A 16424-nucleotide genomic window follows, 5' to 3' on the forward strand; every position below is an offset into this window, starting at 1 on the left:
TTTCTCAGCTCTCAAGCTATTCAGTCCCCATCTCAGTCTTAGAGGGTGGGGTAAAACCACAGGACCTCATGGCTCATGCCTGAGGGAAGTCCCCACATATACTGGCATGCTCTTCTATTTCTCTTGCTGAGAACTGCAACTGGCAGATAGGGCACTGAACCCAGGAGACAGGGGGTGAACTTTCTGGGGAGGACACCCACAGTACAGACTCGGACGAAGATGATGAGGAGGGAGAAGCTGGGTGAGGTGGGGAGGTCTCTCCACAAGTGGCAGCATGCTGGGGAAGAATCTCAATCCTGAAGGAGCCTATTTGGGGAGAGAAGGAGGTAAACAAAATGGCCTGCTCCCAGGCAGGATGTCACCCCAAGAAGTCTGGATAAGCTATGAAGACAAATAACATTGATACACAGCAGACAGTGAGAAGTGCTAAGTCCAAGGGAATCAGAGAATCCTGCAGAAGCTTAGTCGGGAAAGATGATCTGGGCAGATAAGAGAACACTTGGCCAAGAAGAACCATTTGAACAGAGACTGAAACAGCAACCAGCATTTGGACATATAGGAAAAAGTTACGAAGGAAGTTCTAGGCCCTCTCCGATTGTGTTTTACATTGTTTGGTTTCATGCTTCGCCAGAGGGCAGGGCCCATGTCCCTTCCTCAGCTTAGCCGGCACAGTGTGAACAGGTGCTCAGTACACACTTGTCTTGAATTACACTTGACTAAAAATACAGTTCCACACCTGAGAGCTGCAGAGATGACAGAAGCCAGCACTCCAAATTCAAATGTTTCTTGGCAGTACTCTCAGATCTCCCATTCCTCCCTCAAGGAATGCCTAGTTGTCATACAACAACTCCCTGTGCACAAGCATCTTACCTGCACAAATCGGGCACAGTCCACTATCCTGGTCACCACTGCTTTGGGCCTGGGGTCGGTGCTGTTTTTTTTGCCTTGCTCTTGCTGTCTCCCTCCTGTTTGGCCGAGAATTAGAGTTGGATACAGGCCTGTGAGAAAGAACAGTTAAAGACCAGCTATTAGTAAGAGGCCATAAGGGCTGAAGGAGCCTGGAATCAGAGCAAAAATAATGCAGAAGAGTTAATGTAGACCTAGAAACCCTGGGTTGGGGTCCTGGTTTTCCCACCTGATGTACCAGACTTGAGGGAAGACATTTAACCTTTGAACATCTGAGAACAGAGATTCCATTATCGCCCTTGCGTTATTATTTTTTAATTGAAATATAGTACACATACCGTAAAACTCACTCTTTAAAAATATAAATTCAAGGCCAGGTGTGGTGGCTCACACCTGTAATCCCAGCACTCTGGGAGGCCAAGGCAGGCGGATAACCTGAGGTCAGGAGTTTGAGACCAGCCTGGCCAACATTTGCCTGTCTCTACTAAAAATACAAAAATTAGGCCGGACGCAGTGGCTTACGCCTGTAATCCCACCACTCTGGGAGGCCGAGGTGGGGGGATCACCTGAGGTTGGGAGTTTGAGACCAGTCTGACCAAGACGGAGAAACCCTGTCTCTAATAAAAATACAAAAATTAGCTGGGAGTGGTGGCGGGCGCCTGTAATCCCAGCTACTCAAGAGGCTGAGGCAGGAGAATCGCTTGAACCCGGGAGACAGAGGTTGTGGTGAGCTGAGATTGCCCCGTTGCACTCCAGTCTGGGCAACAAGAGCAAAACTCCATCTCAAACAAACAAACAAAAAACAAAAATTAGCTGGGTGTGGTGACGTGCACCTGTAGACCCAGCTTGGGAGGCTGCGGCAGGAGAACAGCTTGAACCTGGGAGGCTGAGGTTGCAGTGAGCTGAGATCACGCCACTGCACTCCAGACTGAGTGAGAAAGCACAACTCCATCAGTTTTCTTTTTTTTTTTTTTTTTTTGAGACGGAGTCTCGCTCTGTCACCCAGACTGGAGTACAGTGGCCGGATCTCAGCTCACTGCAAGCTCCGCCTCCCGGGTTTACGCTATTCTCCTGCCTCAGCCTCCCGAGTAGCTGGGACTACAGGCGCCAGCCACCTCGCCTGGCTAGTTTTTTGTATTTTTTAGTAGAGACGGGGTTTCACCGTGTTAGCCAGGATGGTCTCGATCTCCTGACCTCGTGATCCGCCCGTCTCGGCCTCCCAAAGTGCTAGGATTACAGGCTTGAGCCACCGCGCCCGGCCAACTCCATCAATTTTCAATTGTTTATATATATATAAATTCAATTCAAAACCCTGTATTGACAGAGTTCTGTAACCACAACCATGTAATTCCAGAACATTTTCACTACTCCCAAAAGAAACCCAGAACCCAGGCTGGGCGCAGTGGCTCATGCCTGTAATCCCAGAATTTTGGGAGGCCGAGGCAGATGGATCACCTGAGGTCAGGAGTTCAAGACCACCCTGGCCAACATGGCAAAACCCCATCTCTACTGAAAACACAAAAATTACCTGGGTGTGGTGGTGTACACCGGTAGTCCCTGCTACTTGGGTGGCTGAGGCAGGAGAATGGCTTGAACTAGAAGGTGGAGGTTGCAGTGAGCCGAGATTGTGCCACTGCACTCCAGCCTGGGTGCCAGAACAACACTTTGTCTCAAAAAAAAAAGAAAGAAAGAAAAGAAAAGAAAGCCTGAACCAGACTCTGGCAACTGCTAATCTACTTTAGTGGTTTGGAATTGCCTATTCTGGACATGAAATCATATACTATATGGTTTTTTGTGACTGACTTCTTACACTTAGTATGGTTTCAAGGTTCATCCATGTTGGAGCAGGTATCAGTACTATATTCCTTTTTTATGGCAGAGTAATATTCCACAGCATAGATATACCACATTTTATTTATCAGCTGATAGACACTTGGGTTGTTTCGATTTCTGGGCTATTATTAATAATGTTGCTCTGAACATTTGGCTGTAAGTTTCTGTGTGAACACCTGTTATCAATTCTTTGGAAGTATACACCTAGGAGTTGAACTGCTAGGTCATATGGTAACTCCATATAAACATTTTGAAAAACTGCTAAACTGTTTTCCAATCAGCTGCACTAATTTACATTCCCACTGGCAATATGTATGAGAGTTTCAATTTCTCCATATCTTTGCCAACACTTGTTATTGTCCATCTTTTTTATTACATCATCCTAGCAGGTGTGAAATAATCATTGTGGGGTTTTGATTGGCATTTCTCTGATGGCTAATGATGTTGAGCATCTTCTATGTGCTTAATAGCCATTTATATATCTTCTTTGGAGAAAATTCTATTCAGATTATTTGTCCATTCTAAAAATTAGGGTATCTTTCTACTGTTGACTTGTAAAGGTTCTTTATATATTTTAGATAAAAGAGCCTTACTGGGCCAGGCGCGGTGGCTCAAGCCTGTAATCCCAGCACTTTGGGAGGCCGAGACGGGCGGATCACAAGGTCAGGAGATCGAGACCATCCTGGCTAACCCGGTGAAACCCCATCTCTACTAAAAAAAATAAAATACAAAAAACTAGCCGGGCGAGGTGGCGTTCGCTTGTAGTCCCAGCTACTCGGGAGGCTGAGGCAGGAGAATGGCGTAAACCCGGGAGGCGGAGCTTGCAGTGAGCTGAGATCTGGCCACTGCACTCCAGCCTGGGCAACAGGGCGAGACTCTGTCTCTTTTTTTTTTTTTTTTTTAAATCTTTTTCAAAAAAAAAAAAAAAAAGAGCCTTACTGAATATATGATATGCAAATACTTTCCTCCATATTCTATGGGTTGTCTTTTACTTTCTTGACAGTGTCCTTTGAAGCAGAAAAGATTCAGATTTTTTTTTTTTTTTTTGGAGACAGTTTCACTCTTGTTGCCCAGGCTGGAGTGCAATGGTGTGATCTCAGCTCACTGCAACCTCCGCCTCCTGGGTTCAAGCGATTCTCCTGCCTCAGCCTCCTGAGTAGCTGGGATTATAGGAACGTACCACCACACTCGACTAATTTTTGTATTTTTAGTAGAAACAGGGTTTCGCCGTGTTGGCCAGGCTGGTCTTGAACTCCTGACCTCAGGTGATCCACCCACCTTGGCCTCCCAAAGTATTGGGATTACAGGCGTGAGCCACTGTGCCCAGCCAAAGATTTAGATTTTGATGAAGCCCATGAAATACAGCATACTCATCTTCAGATTCTGGTTCACTACAGGACTGCCTCTTTGCCTAGTTCCAAACCTGACAACATGTGGACAAGGATATCTTTTCTTCAATGCCCTTAGGTCTAGACCCACAGGTTAAACCCAGACACAAGGATACTCTCTGACCTTAATGAAACAAGACTGGGGGTAAGGACAGCTGCAAAAGGGCAATAAGGTTTGGGGAGGTGATTTGGGTCTTTCATGTTGATCTACTTACCTTTGGTGCTGCACTTTCCTTCTTTTCATTCTGCCCACATCATTCTCAGAGTTTTGCTCCTCTGCTCTGGGCTCTGTATTAGAAATGCTCATTAAATATAGCTCTTAAACAAAACAGTCTTCACATGTGATGTTACTTCTTCTAAGAATATTCCTTCTACCCTCTTTGCCTGGAGGCAAAGAGTGTGCCTTTCTCACTCTTCCAAGTCTTAGATGAAATGCTAATTCCTATGCGGCACTTTCCCTGGATTCTCTAATCTACATCCAGTCATCCAATTATGCTTTTCCTTGACAGTACTCATCACAGTTTGAAGATTTAAATTTATTTGTGTGACACTGACATGTGTTTCTCCACTAGGGAAGGAGCATTGCTATTTTATTTACTGCGGTATCCCTGATGTCTAGCACAGAGCCTGGCACAAACGATGCTTAATAAATATCTGTCAAATGAGTGACAATAAAAACTATCAACTTCCATTCGTCTGGTTATCCTGAATTTATGAAACACTTTGTATAGCATTTAATATATTTTAAAGTGCTTTCATAGCTCCAGGGCCCAGCCTATAGTAGGTGCCCCAAAATTATGAGTTCCCTTCTAGTCTCTTTCTCTTAAAATAATAAACTACATCTTTCCTTCTGTGGTAGACAGCTGAGGCCCAAAGAGATAAGGATTGCTGATTCCTAGGCCAGTGCTCTTTCAGTTACTATACAATATTTGATTTGTCTTTTGGTAACAAGACACCAGCAATTATCTTTTCTATCACATGAAGTTCCTCTAGTGAGCCATCCCTGTATAGCAATGGTAGATTCAGGGAGGAAGGGCATTGCTAGGGACAGGAAGGAACAGGTCATGTGGACTCACCTGCCCTGTCTGGAGGACTGGAACCTGATTCTGCATGGTTGTTCTTTGGACTTGCCACACTGACTGGAGGCACCCTGCGGGCAGCAGAAAGCACCATGTGGGCTGAACGCCCCAGAGTCCCTGGCTGCATCTGTGTTAGGATATTCCTGAGCTCTGAAATTTCCTTGGTATCCCTGCAGGGAAAGAGAGTACTTGGTTCCACTTGAAATATAGGTCTTATTCTGCTCACTCATGTCAATGGCATTTAAGCAAGAAAGCTAGTTTAATATACAGATAGGGTTAGGCCTAGAGTATGTGATTAATTTGGTGAACCCAGGCTGGTCTTGTGTGCTTGTCAGTGACTTGATAGCATTTCTTTTCCAGGAGAAAGACCTGAGAGGTGGCTGGGAGACTTCCACTCTGTCAAGTACATACGTATGGGGATGTGGGAAGAATGTCCTCCAGATGGAAGGATTAGCTAGCCAGGGGCTAGGACCAGACTCCTGAGCATCAGAACCCTGAGGAAAAAAAATTGAGAGATATGAAATACCAAGATTCACCACCAGGGGACACTGCTACCTAGTGCCAGGGCCTACTCAAACTGTCAAACTACTCAAATGACTGAACTTTTTGGGGACGTTTATTTCATTATTTCCTTCTAAATATTATCAAATAATATTGTTTAGTTTTTAGTATGATTTATTTTGTGAAGAATTTTGTTAACTTGCAACTAAAAACCTACCAATTTTAAGCCACAATTTCTAGCCATCTATAAAGAGATGTGTGTGTATGTATGCATATAGATGTGTCTCTAGCATTAGCCACCATACCTATCACAGGCATTTTATAACCTCCTTGCTCCAGAAATGTCTATGTGCAATAATCTCCCAAATAATTTCTGCATACAGATTTTATTTATATCGTAGTATGCTGGTTTCTTAATTCTTTGTCAAAATTCAATTTATCTGTGATTATACCCCTACTTTTTAAAAAAGAGATGGGATCTCAGCCTCGGTACAGTGATTCGTGGCTGTAATCTCAGCACTTTAGGAGGCCAAGGTGGGAGGACTGCTAGAGCCCAGGAGTTTCAGACCAGCCTGAGCAACATAGTAAGATCCTGTCTATAAAAAAATAAAAAAATTAGCCAGGCATGGTGGTACATGTCTGTGGTCCTAGCTACTTGGGAGGCTGAGGTGCTGAGGTGGGAGGACTTCTTGGGCTTCAGAAGCCAAGGCTGCAGTGAGCTGTGACTGCACCACTGCACTCCAGCAAGGTGACAAGAGTGAGACCCTGTCTCAAATAAAAAGAAGAAAAAAAAAAATTGGGTCTTGCTCTACCCAGGCTGGGATGCAGTGGCAGGATCATGGCTCACTGTAGCCTTGAACTCTGGGGCTCAAGCAATTCTCTCACCTCAGCCTCTCGAGCAGCTGGGACCACAGGCTCACACCACCATGCCCAGCTAATTAAAAAATTTTTTTTGTAGAGACAAGGTCTCACTATGTTGCACAGGCTGGTCTCAAACTCTTGGGCTCAAGCGATCGTCCCTCCTCGGCCTCCCAAACCACTGAGATTACAGGCACGTGCCATTGCACCTGGCCCCTAATTATTTTTTCTTTTTTGAGACACAGTCATACTCTGCCATCTAGGATGGCGTGCAGTGGCGTGATCTCAGCTCACTACAACCTCCGCCTCTCAGGTTCAAGTGATTCTTGTGCCTCAGCCTCCTGAGTAGCTAGGATTACAGGCGTGCACCACCACAGCCAGCTAATTTTTGTATTTTTAGTAGAAACAGGGTTTTGCCATGTTGGCCAGGATGGTCTTGAACTCCTGGCCTCAAGTCATCTGCCTGCCTCGGCCTCCAAAAGTGCTGGGATTACAGGTGTGAGCCACTGCTCCCGGCCTCCTAATTCCTTTTTCCTTTTTTATTTATAGAAATTTCCTTTTTCCCTTACCGTAAAAAAATTTTTGTCTTTAATTTTCAACTCTGATTCTTCTATCACAGGTTATTTTAAAGGTAAATGTCTTTCTTGTAAAGCATGGCTTTGGCTTCATTCTACAAGCTTGAGTAGTATTTTCATTCTCATTAACTCTTTAATATTTTCTAATTACCATTACAATCTTTTCTTGGACCTAGCAATAATCCTGAAATTTTTTCTTTAATTTTCCAGGGTTTTCATTTTTTCTTTACCTTGTCTCATGAATGTTACAGTGAATGCTACTAGAAAGGGTAACTAGATAGGTGTGTAGAGATAGTTTATTTTAACCTTAACTCTAAGTGAGATTATCAGGAAATTAATTATTATAAAATGATTAATTATTAGCTTCTGAGCAAAGATTAGTTGGAATCAAGTGGCCTGGGTTCAAATCCACTTCAAGACTTATTTGGCAGTGTGACCTGGGTCACCCCACTAAATTTCTCTGTGCTTTTCTTACGAGAAAACTGGTGATCATAATAACCCCGTTTCACAGAGTTAAAAGCCCTATGTTTTGCTTTCACTATAACATACCAATTAAAATGATTCATTAGGAAAAAAGTCTATGACGTTTTAGGCATCCTAAATTATAAAACTGAGTGCCATCAATCTGTAATCCCAGCTTACATGTAGCATCTGTCTCTTGCTGAAATGTTTCAGGTCATTCCTTCGCTACAGTTTCACGAAGTACCTGCATGTATGTTTCACCCTGTTGCTGATGTTCAATACCCTTCTGACAAGGCTCTGCAGTTGCTGACTCCCTTTGACCTCCATCCCACCATGGTCCTAGAAGTGCAGGGTAATGTAGATGGCCAAAATGGAAAAGAACCCTGAGAAACTTTTGTTTATCCTAAAACTGGGGTGAACATAGGTACTGGTTTGCCTGGAATAGTCCTACCTTGTATCTGTTGTCTCCGTATAAAAATAATAATGATAATTATTATTATTATGTTTTGAGACAGGGCCTCACTCTGTCACTCAGGCTGGAATGTAGTGGTATGATTATGGCTCACTGCAACCTTGACCTCCTGGGCTCAAGTGATCCTCCTACGTCAGCCTCCTAAGTATCTAGGACGGCAGGCATGGGCCACCATGCCTGGCTAATTTTTATTTATTTTTTTCTTCAGACAGGGTCTAGCTCTGTTGCCTAGGCTGGAGTGCAATGGAACAATCACAGCTCACTGAAGCCTTGAACTCCCAGGCTCAAGTGATCCTACCACTTCAGCCTCCTGAGTAGCTGGGACTACAGGCGTACACCACCATGCCTTATTTGTTATTTTTTGTAGAGATGGGGTTTTGCTATGTTGCACAGTCTGGTCTCAAACTCCAGGGCTCAAGCGATCCATTCGCCTTGGCCTCCCAAAGTGTTGGGATTACAGGCATGAGTCACTGCACCTAATTTTTAAATTTTTTGTAGAGGCTGGGTGTGGTGGTACACGCCTGTAATCCCAGCACAGTGGGAGGCTGAGACAAGAGGACTGCTTGAGCTCAGGAGTTTGAGACCAGCCTGGGCAACATAGTGAGACCTTAGTCTCTATAAAAAATAGAGGTGGAAGGTTGCAGTGAGCTGAGATCATGCCACTGTGCTCCAGCCCGGGCGACAGAGCGAGACTTTGTCTTTTTTTTTTTTTTTGAGACGGAGTCTCGCTCTGTCGCTCAGGCTGGAGTGCAGTGGCGCAATCTCTGCTCACTGCAAGCTCCGCCTCCCGGGTTCACGCCATTCTCTTGCCTCAGCCTCCTGTGTAGCTGGGACTACAGGTGCCCGCCACCGCACCCGGCTAATTTTTTGTATTTTTAGTAGAGACGCGGTTTCACCAAGTTAGCCAGGATGGTCTCGATCTCCTGACCTCGTGATCCGCCTGTCTCGGCCTCCCAAAGTGCTGGGATTACAGGCTTGAGCCACTGTGCCCTCCCCGACTTTGTCTTTTAAAAAAAAAAAAATTATTTGGGCCTGGTAGTATGCACTTGTAGTTCCAGCTACTGGGAGGTTGAGGCGGGAGGATTGTTTGAACCCAGGAGGTGGAGGTCGTAGTGAGTGATCACGCCACTGCACTCCTGTAATCCCACCTGTAATCCCAGTACTTTGGGAGACTGAAGTGGGCAGATCACACGGTCAGGGGATGGAGACCATCTTGGCTGACACGGTGAAACCCCGTCTCTACTAAAAGTACAAAAAATTATCTGGGCATAGTGGCATGTGCCTATAGTCCCAGCTGCTGGGGAGGGTGAGGCAGGAGAATGGCATGAACCTGGGAGAAGGAGCTTGCAGTGAGCCAAGATCGCACCACTGCACTCCAGCCTGGGTGACAGAGTGAGACTCCGTCTCAAAAATATAAAAAAATAAAAATAAAAAAATAAATAAATACTTTTTTTGTGGAGACAGCATCTCGCTATGTTGCCCAGGCTGGTCCTGAATTTCTGGGCTCAAATGATCCTCCCACTTTGGTCTCTGCAAGTGCTAGAATTAAAGGCATGAGCCACTGTGCCTGGACTTAGTGTAATTATTAATAGCATTCTCCTTTGCCCTTAAAGTGTCCTGGTTTGGATGATAAGTTTTATGGTGACTCTATCTACAACTCCCCTTTAAAAGGTCACTTATATAATGAACATTTACACTAAAAGGCTACTTTGCTCTGGGCAATGTTCTAGGTGCCAGGAATGCATTACAGAACGAGACCGACAGGTTCCTAATCTCATGGAGCTTCATTTTATTGACTAGGCAGGATCACAGAGATCGAGCTCCACTCATGTCAGCTCTTAGCACTGCAGCAGTGGAACCTGGTAGGGCACACCGAACTGCCACTGTCGGTCCTTTTACATTTTTTAGCCCTTTCCACAATGGAAGAGTAGTCTCAGACCAAATTTGACTTTGTCTTAGCTCTCTGGATCTCTCCTAAAACTGCACGACAAAAGGATCTACTCTTGTTCTTTCTGCTCTAACTTCATTTTCTCTTCCCAGTGCTGCCTCTTCTTTTTCTCAGGAACCTCAAAAGGATTGACTCTTGTGAAGTTCGCTCATGTGAACTGGGATTCTTTTGGTTGTGAAAGGTTTGAAACTTCTAAGAAAGTTTCTTGTGTGCACAAGAGGCAGAGTGTGTAGTGTAGGCAGAGTGTAGGGACAGGAGACCTAGTCCTTATGCTGTTCTGACTCACTGTAGGACTCTGAACATATAGAAGTTTTCCTATCTGAGATGGAAAATGAGATGGTGGGGGTTGGATGATCTCTAAAATTCCATGACTCTAGCTTTGTATGATAAAACACTCATTTTTTATGAATGAAATATGATGGAGGGTACTGGCTTAGAAAGATAAACAAGTGTAACAACAAAGCAAGAGGAGTCAGAATAGGCTTAAGAAAAAAACTAGAAGCCTGGTTGAGCAAATCGAAGTAAATTGATATAACCTCAGGGCTAGAAATCCATATATCTTATCTTAGGAGTACAGGCGTACTTCATTTTATTGTGCTTCATAGATACTGTGTGCTTAAAAAAAAAGGCAGGTTTGTGACAACGCTGCAAGTCTATCGGCACCATTTTGCTAACAGTATGTGCTCACTTCCTGTGGCTGCGTCACATTTTGGTAATTCTCACATTTCGGTATTTCTCACATTTCAAATCTTCTCATTATTACTACATTTGTTACAGTGATCTGTGATCAGTGATCTTTAATGTAACTATTGTAACTGTTTTGGGGGTGCCACGAATTGTGCTCACGTAAGATGGTAAACTTTTTTTTGGTTTTGAGACAGGGTATCGCTCTGTCACCCAGGCAGGAATGCAGCTGCACTAATCATAGCTCACTGCAGCCTCAAACTCCTGGTCTCAGGTGATCTTCCTGCCTCAGTCTCAAGTAGCTGGGACTACAGATGTGTACCACCATGCCTGTTTCTTTCTTTTTTTTTTTTTAAGAGACAAGGTCTTTTTTTTTCAGAGACACCTGACCTCAAATGATTCTCCCATCTCAGCCTTACAGGTATGAGACACTGTGCCTAGCCTAAGATGGCAAACTTAATTGATAAACATTGTATGTGTGCTCCACTGACTGGTCATTCCCCTGTCTCTCTCCCTCTTCAGGCTTCCCAACTCCCTGAGATACAACAGCATCAAAATTAGACCATTTAACAATCCTAAAATGGCCTCTAACTATTCAAATGAAGTGAAGAGTGGCATGTCTCTCACTTTGTGGTTGCAGGGAGCAGGGTGATGAAAGGTCTGTCCAGGGGCCAGGAAGAACGGCCCACATCAATCTGCAGGAAAGCACAGCCACGAGAGAAAGATAAGAGGGATGAGATGACTGCTTTAGTAAGAAAGGAATAGCAAAGGCTAAAGAAGGCTAAGGTAGGCTGAAAGCTAGGCCTCCTGTGGCAAACAGTTAGCCAAGTGGTAAATGCAAAGAAAAAATTCTTTTTTTTGAGACAGGGTCTCACTGTCACCCAGGCTGGAGTACAGTGGTGCAATCTCACCTCACTGCAACCTCTGCCTCCCAGGCTCAAGTGATCCTCCCACCTTGGCTTCCCAAGTAGCTGGGATTACAGGCATGTGCCACCATGCCCAGATAATTTTTTTTTTTTTTTAAGACGGAGTCTCGCTCTGTTGCACAAGCTGGAGTGCAGCGGCACGATCTTGGCTCACTGCAACCTCTGCCTCCCGGGTTCAAGCAATTCTCCTGCCTCAGCCTCCCAAGTAGCCGGGACAACAGGTGCACGCCGCCACACTCGGCTAATTTTTTGTATTTTAGTAGAGACGTGATTTCACCGTATTGCCCAAACTGGTCTTGAACTCCAGAGCTCAGGCAATCCACCTGCCTCGGCCTCCCAAAGTGCTAGGATTATAGGCATGAGCCACTGGGCCCGGTCAATTTTTGTATTTTATGTAGAGACAGGGTTTTGCCATGTTGCCCAGGCTGGTCTTGAACTCCTGAGCTCAAGGGATCTGCCTGCTTTGGTCTTACACAGTGCTAGGATTACAGGCGTGAGCCACCACATCCAGCTGAAAAAATTCTTGAAGAAAATTAAAAGTGCTACTCTAGTGAAAACATGTATGATAAGAAAGCAAAACAGCCTTATTGCTGACATGGATAAAGTTTTAACAGCATGGATAGATCAAATCAGCCATGATACACACTTATCCCAAGCCTAATCCAGAGCAAGGCCCTAACCCTCTTCAATTCTATGAAGGCTGAGAGAGGTGAAGAAGCTGCAGAAGAGAAGACTGAAGCTAGCAGAGATTGGTTCATGAAGTTTAAGGAAGAAAAATCCATCTCCTTAACATTAAAATGCAAGACGAAGCAGCAAGTGCTGATGGACAAGCTATAGCAAGTTACCCAGAAGATCTAGCTAAGATCACTGATGAAGGTGGCTACACTAAACAACAGATTTTCAATGTAGATGAAACTGCCTTCTATTGAAAGAAGATGCCGGGCAGGCGTGGTGGCTCATGCCTGTAATCCCAGCACTTTGGAAGTCTGAGGTGGGTGGATTACAAGGTCAGGAGTTCGAGACCAGCCTGGCCAATATGGTGAAACTCCATCTCTACTACTAATACAAAAATTAGCCGGGTGTGGTGGTGTGCGCCTATAGTCCCAGCTACTCGGGAGGCTGAGGCAGGAGAATTGCTTGAACCTGGGAGGTGGAGGTTGTGGTGAGCCAAGATTGCGCCACTGCACTCCAGCCTGGGCCACAGAGCAAGACTCAGTCTCAAAAGAAAAAAAAAAAAAAAAAAAAGATGCCGTCTAGGACTTTCATAGCCAGAGAAGAGAAGTCAATGCCTGGCTTCAAAGGACAAGCTAACTCTCTCTTTAGGGCTAATGCAGCTGGTGACTTTAAGTTGAAGCCAATGCTCATTTACCATTCTAAAAATCCTAGGGTCCTTAAGAATTATGCTGAATCTACTCTGCCTGTGCTCTATAAATGGAACAACAAAGCCTAGATGACAGTACATCGGTTTACAGCATGGTTTCCTGAATATTTTAAACCCACTGTTGAAATCTAGTACTCAGAATGAAAGATTCCTTTTCAAAACATTTCTGCTCACTGGTAATGCATCCAAGCCAAGAGCTCTGATGGAGATGAACAAGGAGCTTAATGTTGTTTTCATGCCTACTAACATAACATCCATTTTGCAGCCCACAGATCAAGAAGTAATTCAACTTTCAAGCATTGCTATTTAAGAAATATATTCTGTAAGGCTATAGCTGTCATATAGATAGTGATTCCTCTAATGGATCTAGGAAAGCAAATGAAAACCTCCTGGAAATAATTTACCATCTTGGATGCCATTAAGAATACTGGTGATTCATGGGAGGAGGTCAAAATATCAACATTAACATGAGTTTGGAAGAAGTTGATTCCCCTCTTGTGGGCTTTCAAGACTTCAAGGGAGGAAGTAACTGCAAATGCGACACAAAATAGTATGAGAAGCAGGCCGGGCGCGGTGGCTCACGCCTGTAATCCCAGAACTTTGGGTGGCTGAGGCGGGTGGATCACTTGAGGCCAGGAGTTTGAGACTAGCCTGGTCAACATGGTGAAACCCATCTTTACTAAAATACAAAAAATTAGCCAGGCGTGGTGCTGTGTGACTGTACTCCCAGCTACTCTGGAGGCCGAGGTGGGAGAATTGCTTGAATCCGGGAGGCAGAGGTTGCAGTGAGCCGAGATCATGCCATTGCACTCCAGCCCTGGGTAACAGAGCGAGACTTTGTCTCAGAAAAAAAAAAAAAAAAGAAATAGTAAGAGAACTAGAAATAGAAATGGAACATGAGGATGCGACAGAATTACTGCAATCTCAAGATAAAACCTGAACAGATGAGGAGTTGCTTCTTATAGATGAGCAAAGTGGTTTCTTGAGATGAAATCTACTCCTGGTGAAGATGCTGTGAACATTATTGAAATGATAAAAAAAGATTTAGACTATGACATAAACTTAGTTGATAAAGCAGTGGCTGGATTCGGGAGAATTGACTCAAATTTTGAAAGAAGTTGTACTGTGGTTAAAATGCTATCAAACAGCATCACATGTTACAGAGAACTCTTTCATGAAAGGAAGAGTAGATTGATGTGGCAAACTTAACGGTCTTATTTTACAAAATTGCCATGGCCAGCCCAACCTTCCGCAATAACCACCCTGATCTGTCAGCAGCTATCAACACTGAGGCAAGATTCTCCACTAGCAAAAAGATTACGACTCGCTGGCCGGGCGCGGTGGCTCAAGTGTATAATCCCAGCACTTTGGGAGGCCGAGGCAGGCGGATCACGAGGTCAGGAGATCAAAACCATCCTGGTTAACATGGTGAAACCTTGTCTCTACTAAAAATACAAAAAATTAGCCGGGCATGGTGGCAGGCACCTGTAGTCCCAGCCATTTGGGAGGCTGAGGTAGGAGAGTAGCATGAACCCAGGAGGCGGAGCTTGCAGTGAGCCAAGATCGCACCACTGCACTCCAGCCTGGGCAACAGTGTGAGACTCGCTGAAGGTTCAGATAATTGTTGGCTTATATACACTGAAAAACCAAAAAATGTGTGTGACTTGCTTTATTGTCATGATCTGGAACCAAATCTGGAACATCTTCAAGGTATGCCTATATTGTGTTGTACAGGGAGAAAAGCAGGGGAACAAATGAAACTGCAGAACACACATGTAAAGATATAACTTTGTTTAAGGGAATAATGACAGAGAAACTACACGGGAGCTTTGGGACTTACAGTGCTCAAAGGAAAAGTCTGATAAAAGCTACAGTCACCCAATAACTTAGAAATAAAGTACGAAGTTAAGTTTGGATCCAAGAATAATTTATTTATGGCTAAAGAGCAAATGGTCCAAAAGTTTTGTGTATACTGTATCCAAGGCTCACTCATTTCCTTATTCCTTGTGTGAGAGAGAGGAGTTCACTCTTACCTGTAAGAAAGGGTATCAAGCCCACTGATACTTGTATTTGTGTGTGTGTGTGTATGTGTGGGTGTGTCTATGCCTCAAACAAGCACCAGCTTCTTAACCAGAAACCTGCAAAGGAAGGGCAAACATTAAATCCTCACTCCACCATCATACATACCTTGTTCAGCACAGAGCTCACAAGGGCTGAGGGACCCAACACAGAGTCATCTAAGGAGTCCAGAGAAGAACGCACCCGTAGAAAGGCCAGGCCAAAGGACTGATGACGCGTGAAGGGTTGGGAGCAGGTCAGGCGAAGTCGATCCCATAACTCTCCTGAGGCTGGAGCCAGGAAATCAACTCAAGGGAAAAAGAGAAAGAAAATAAGTGGGGAATGGAAATGCATAAATGGGAGAAAAAGAGGACGAAAAGGTCAATACTAAGGAAAGGAGCTATAGAGAGTAACCTCCAACAAAAGGAAGAAGGAGGTCATCAGTAAATGTCCCCTTAGGCTCAGGTGCTCAGGGTATGGTAATGCCAAGCAGGCCAGTCAGGGCATTCTCATATCCAGTCCCTCGCCTTCTCGTCATCATTCCTCTGTCACAGTTCCACACCATTCTCAGCATGAATTCTATTCCTTCTCCAGGGACCTCATCAATATCTCATTTTAAGAAGTTACCTGCAGAGTAAGGGCCCAGTGGATTACCTGAGATATATATCAACCCTTCCTGGATCATAAGACTTCAACCTCCCTCACACCACCACCACGTGCTCTACATGCTCACAGTATCACATTCCGATATCACAAACCCTCCACATCTTTAGTTCCTAACACTGTCCAGTCAGTACTTCACTTCCTCCAAATCATATGCCCCTCCAATGTCACTCTTCCTTTACAACATTACAAATACTTCCAACTTAAAAACAGACAAATCCTTATGAGACCGTACATTCCTAGAGGATAGGAATCAGATCTTATGTTTTTTCTGTAGTGCCTAGTGAACAGAGATTTGTATAAACAGAATTCAGTAAACATTATATACTATATAACTATAACCACTATGTAGCCTTCCATCACTTACATAAACATCTATCCGCCGGGCGTGGTGGCTCACACCTGTAATCCCAGCACTCTGGGAGGCCGAGGCGGGCGGATCACAAGGTCAGGAGATCGAGACCATCCTGGCTAACAGGGTGAAACCCCGTCTCTACTAAAAATACAAAAAACTAGCCGGGCGAGGTGGCGGCGCCTGTAGTCCCAGCTACTCGGGAGGCTGAGGCAGGAGAATGGCGTGAACCCGGGAGGCGGAGCTTGCAGTGAGCTGAGATCCGGCCACTGCAACTCCAGCCCGGGAGACAGAGCGAGACTCCGTCTCAAAAAAAAAAAAAAAAAAAAAAAAAATAA

The 16424-nt window shown here is 44.6% G+C and overlaps 1 protein-coding gene across 1 annotated transcript in view; it reads right to left on the reverse strand.

The window, feature by feature from the left end:
- Positions 1-73: 73 nt before the first annotated feature.
- LOC112606808 (short transient receptor potential channel 2-like) overlaps positions 74-16424 on the reverse strand; it is a 27517-nt gene continuing 11166 nt past the window's right edge. Inside the window, exons 5-10 of the mRNA XM_025357709.1 lie at positions 15201-15379; positions 5618-5700; positions 5204-5376; positions 4343-4415; positions 871-998; positions 74-306 (exon numbers count right to left, since the gene is read on the reverse strand). Coding sequence (XP_025213494.1) covers positions 74-306; positions 871-998; positions 4343-4415; positions 5204-5376; positions 5618-5700; positions 15201-15379 — 869 coding nt within the window. The remainder of the gene's footprint in view (positions 307-870; positions 999-4342; positions 4416-5203; positions 5377-5617; positions 5701-15200; positions 15380-16424) is intronic.

Source organism: Theropithecus gelada, chromosome 14 (genome assembly GCF_003255815.1).
Source record: "Theropithecus gelada isolate Dixy chromosome 14, Tgel_1.0, whole genome shotgun sequence".
Lineage (NCBI taxonomy): Eukaryota > Metazoa > Chordata > Mammalia > Primates > Cercopithecidae > Theropithecus > Theropithecus gelada.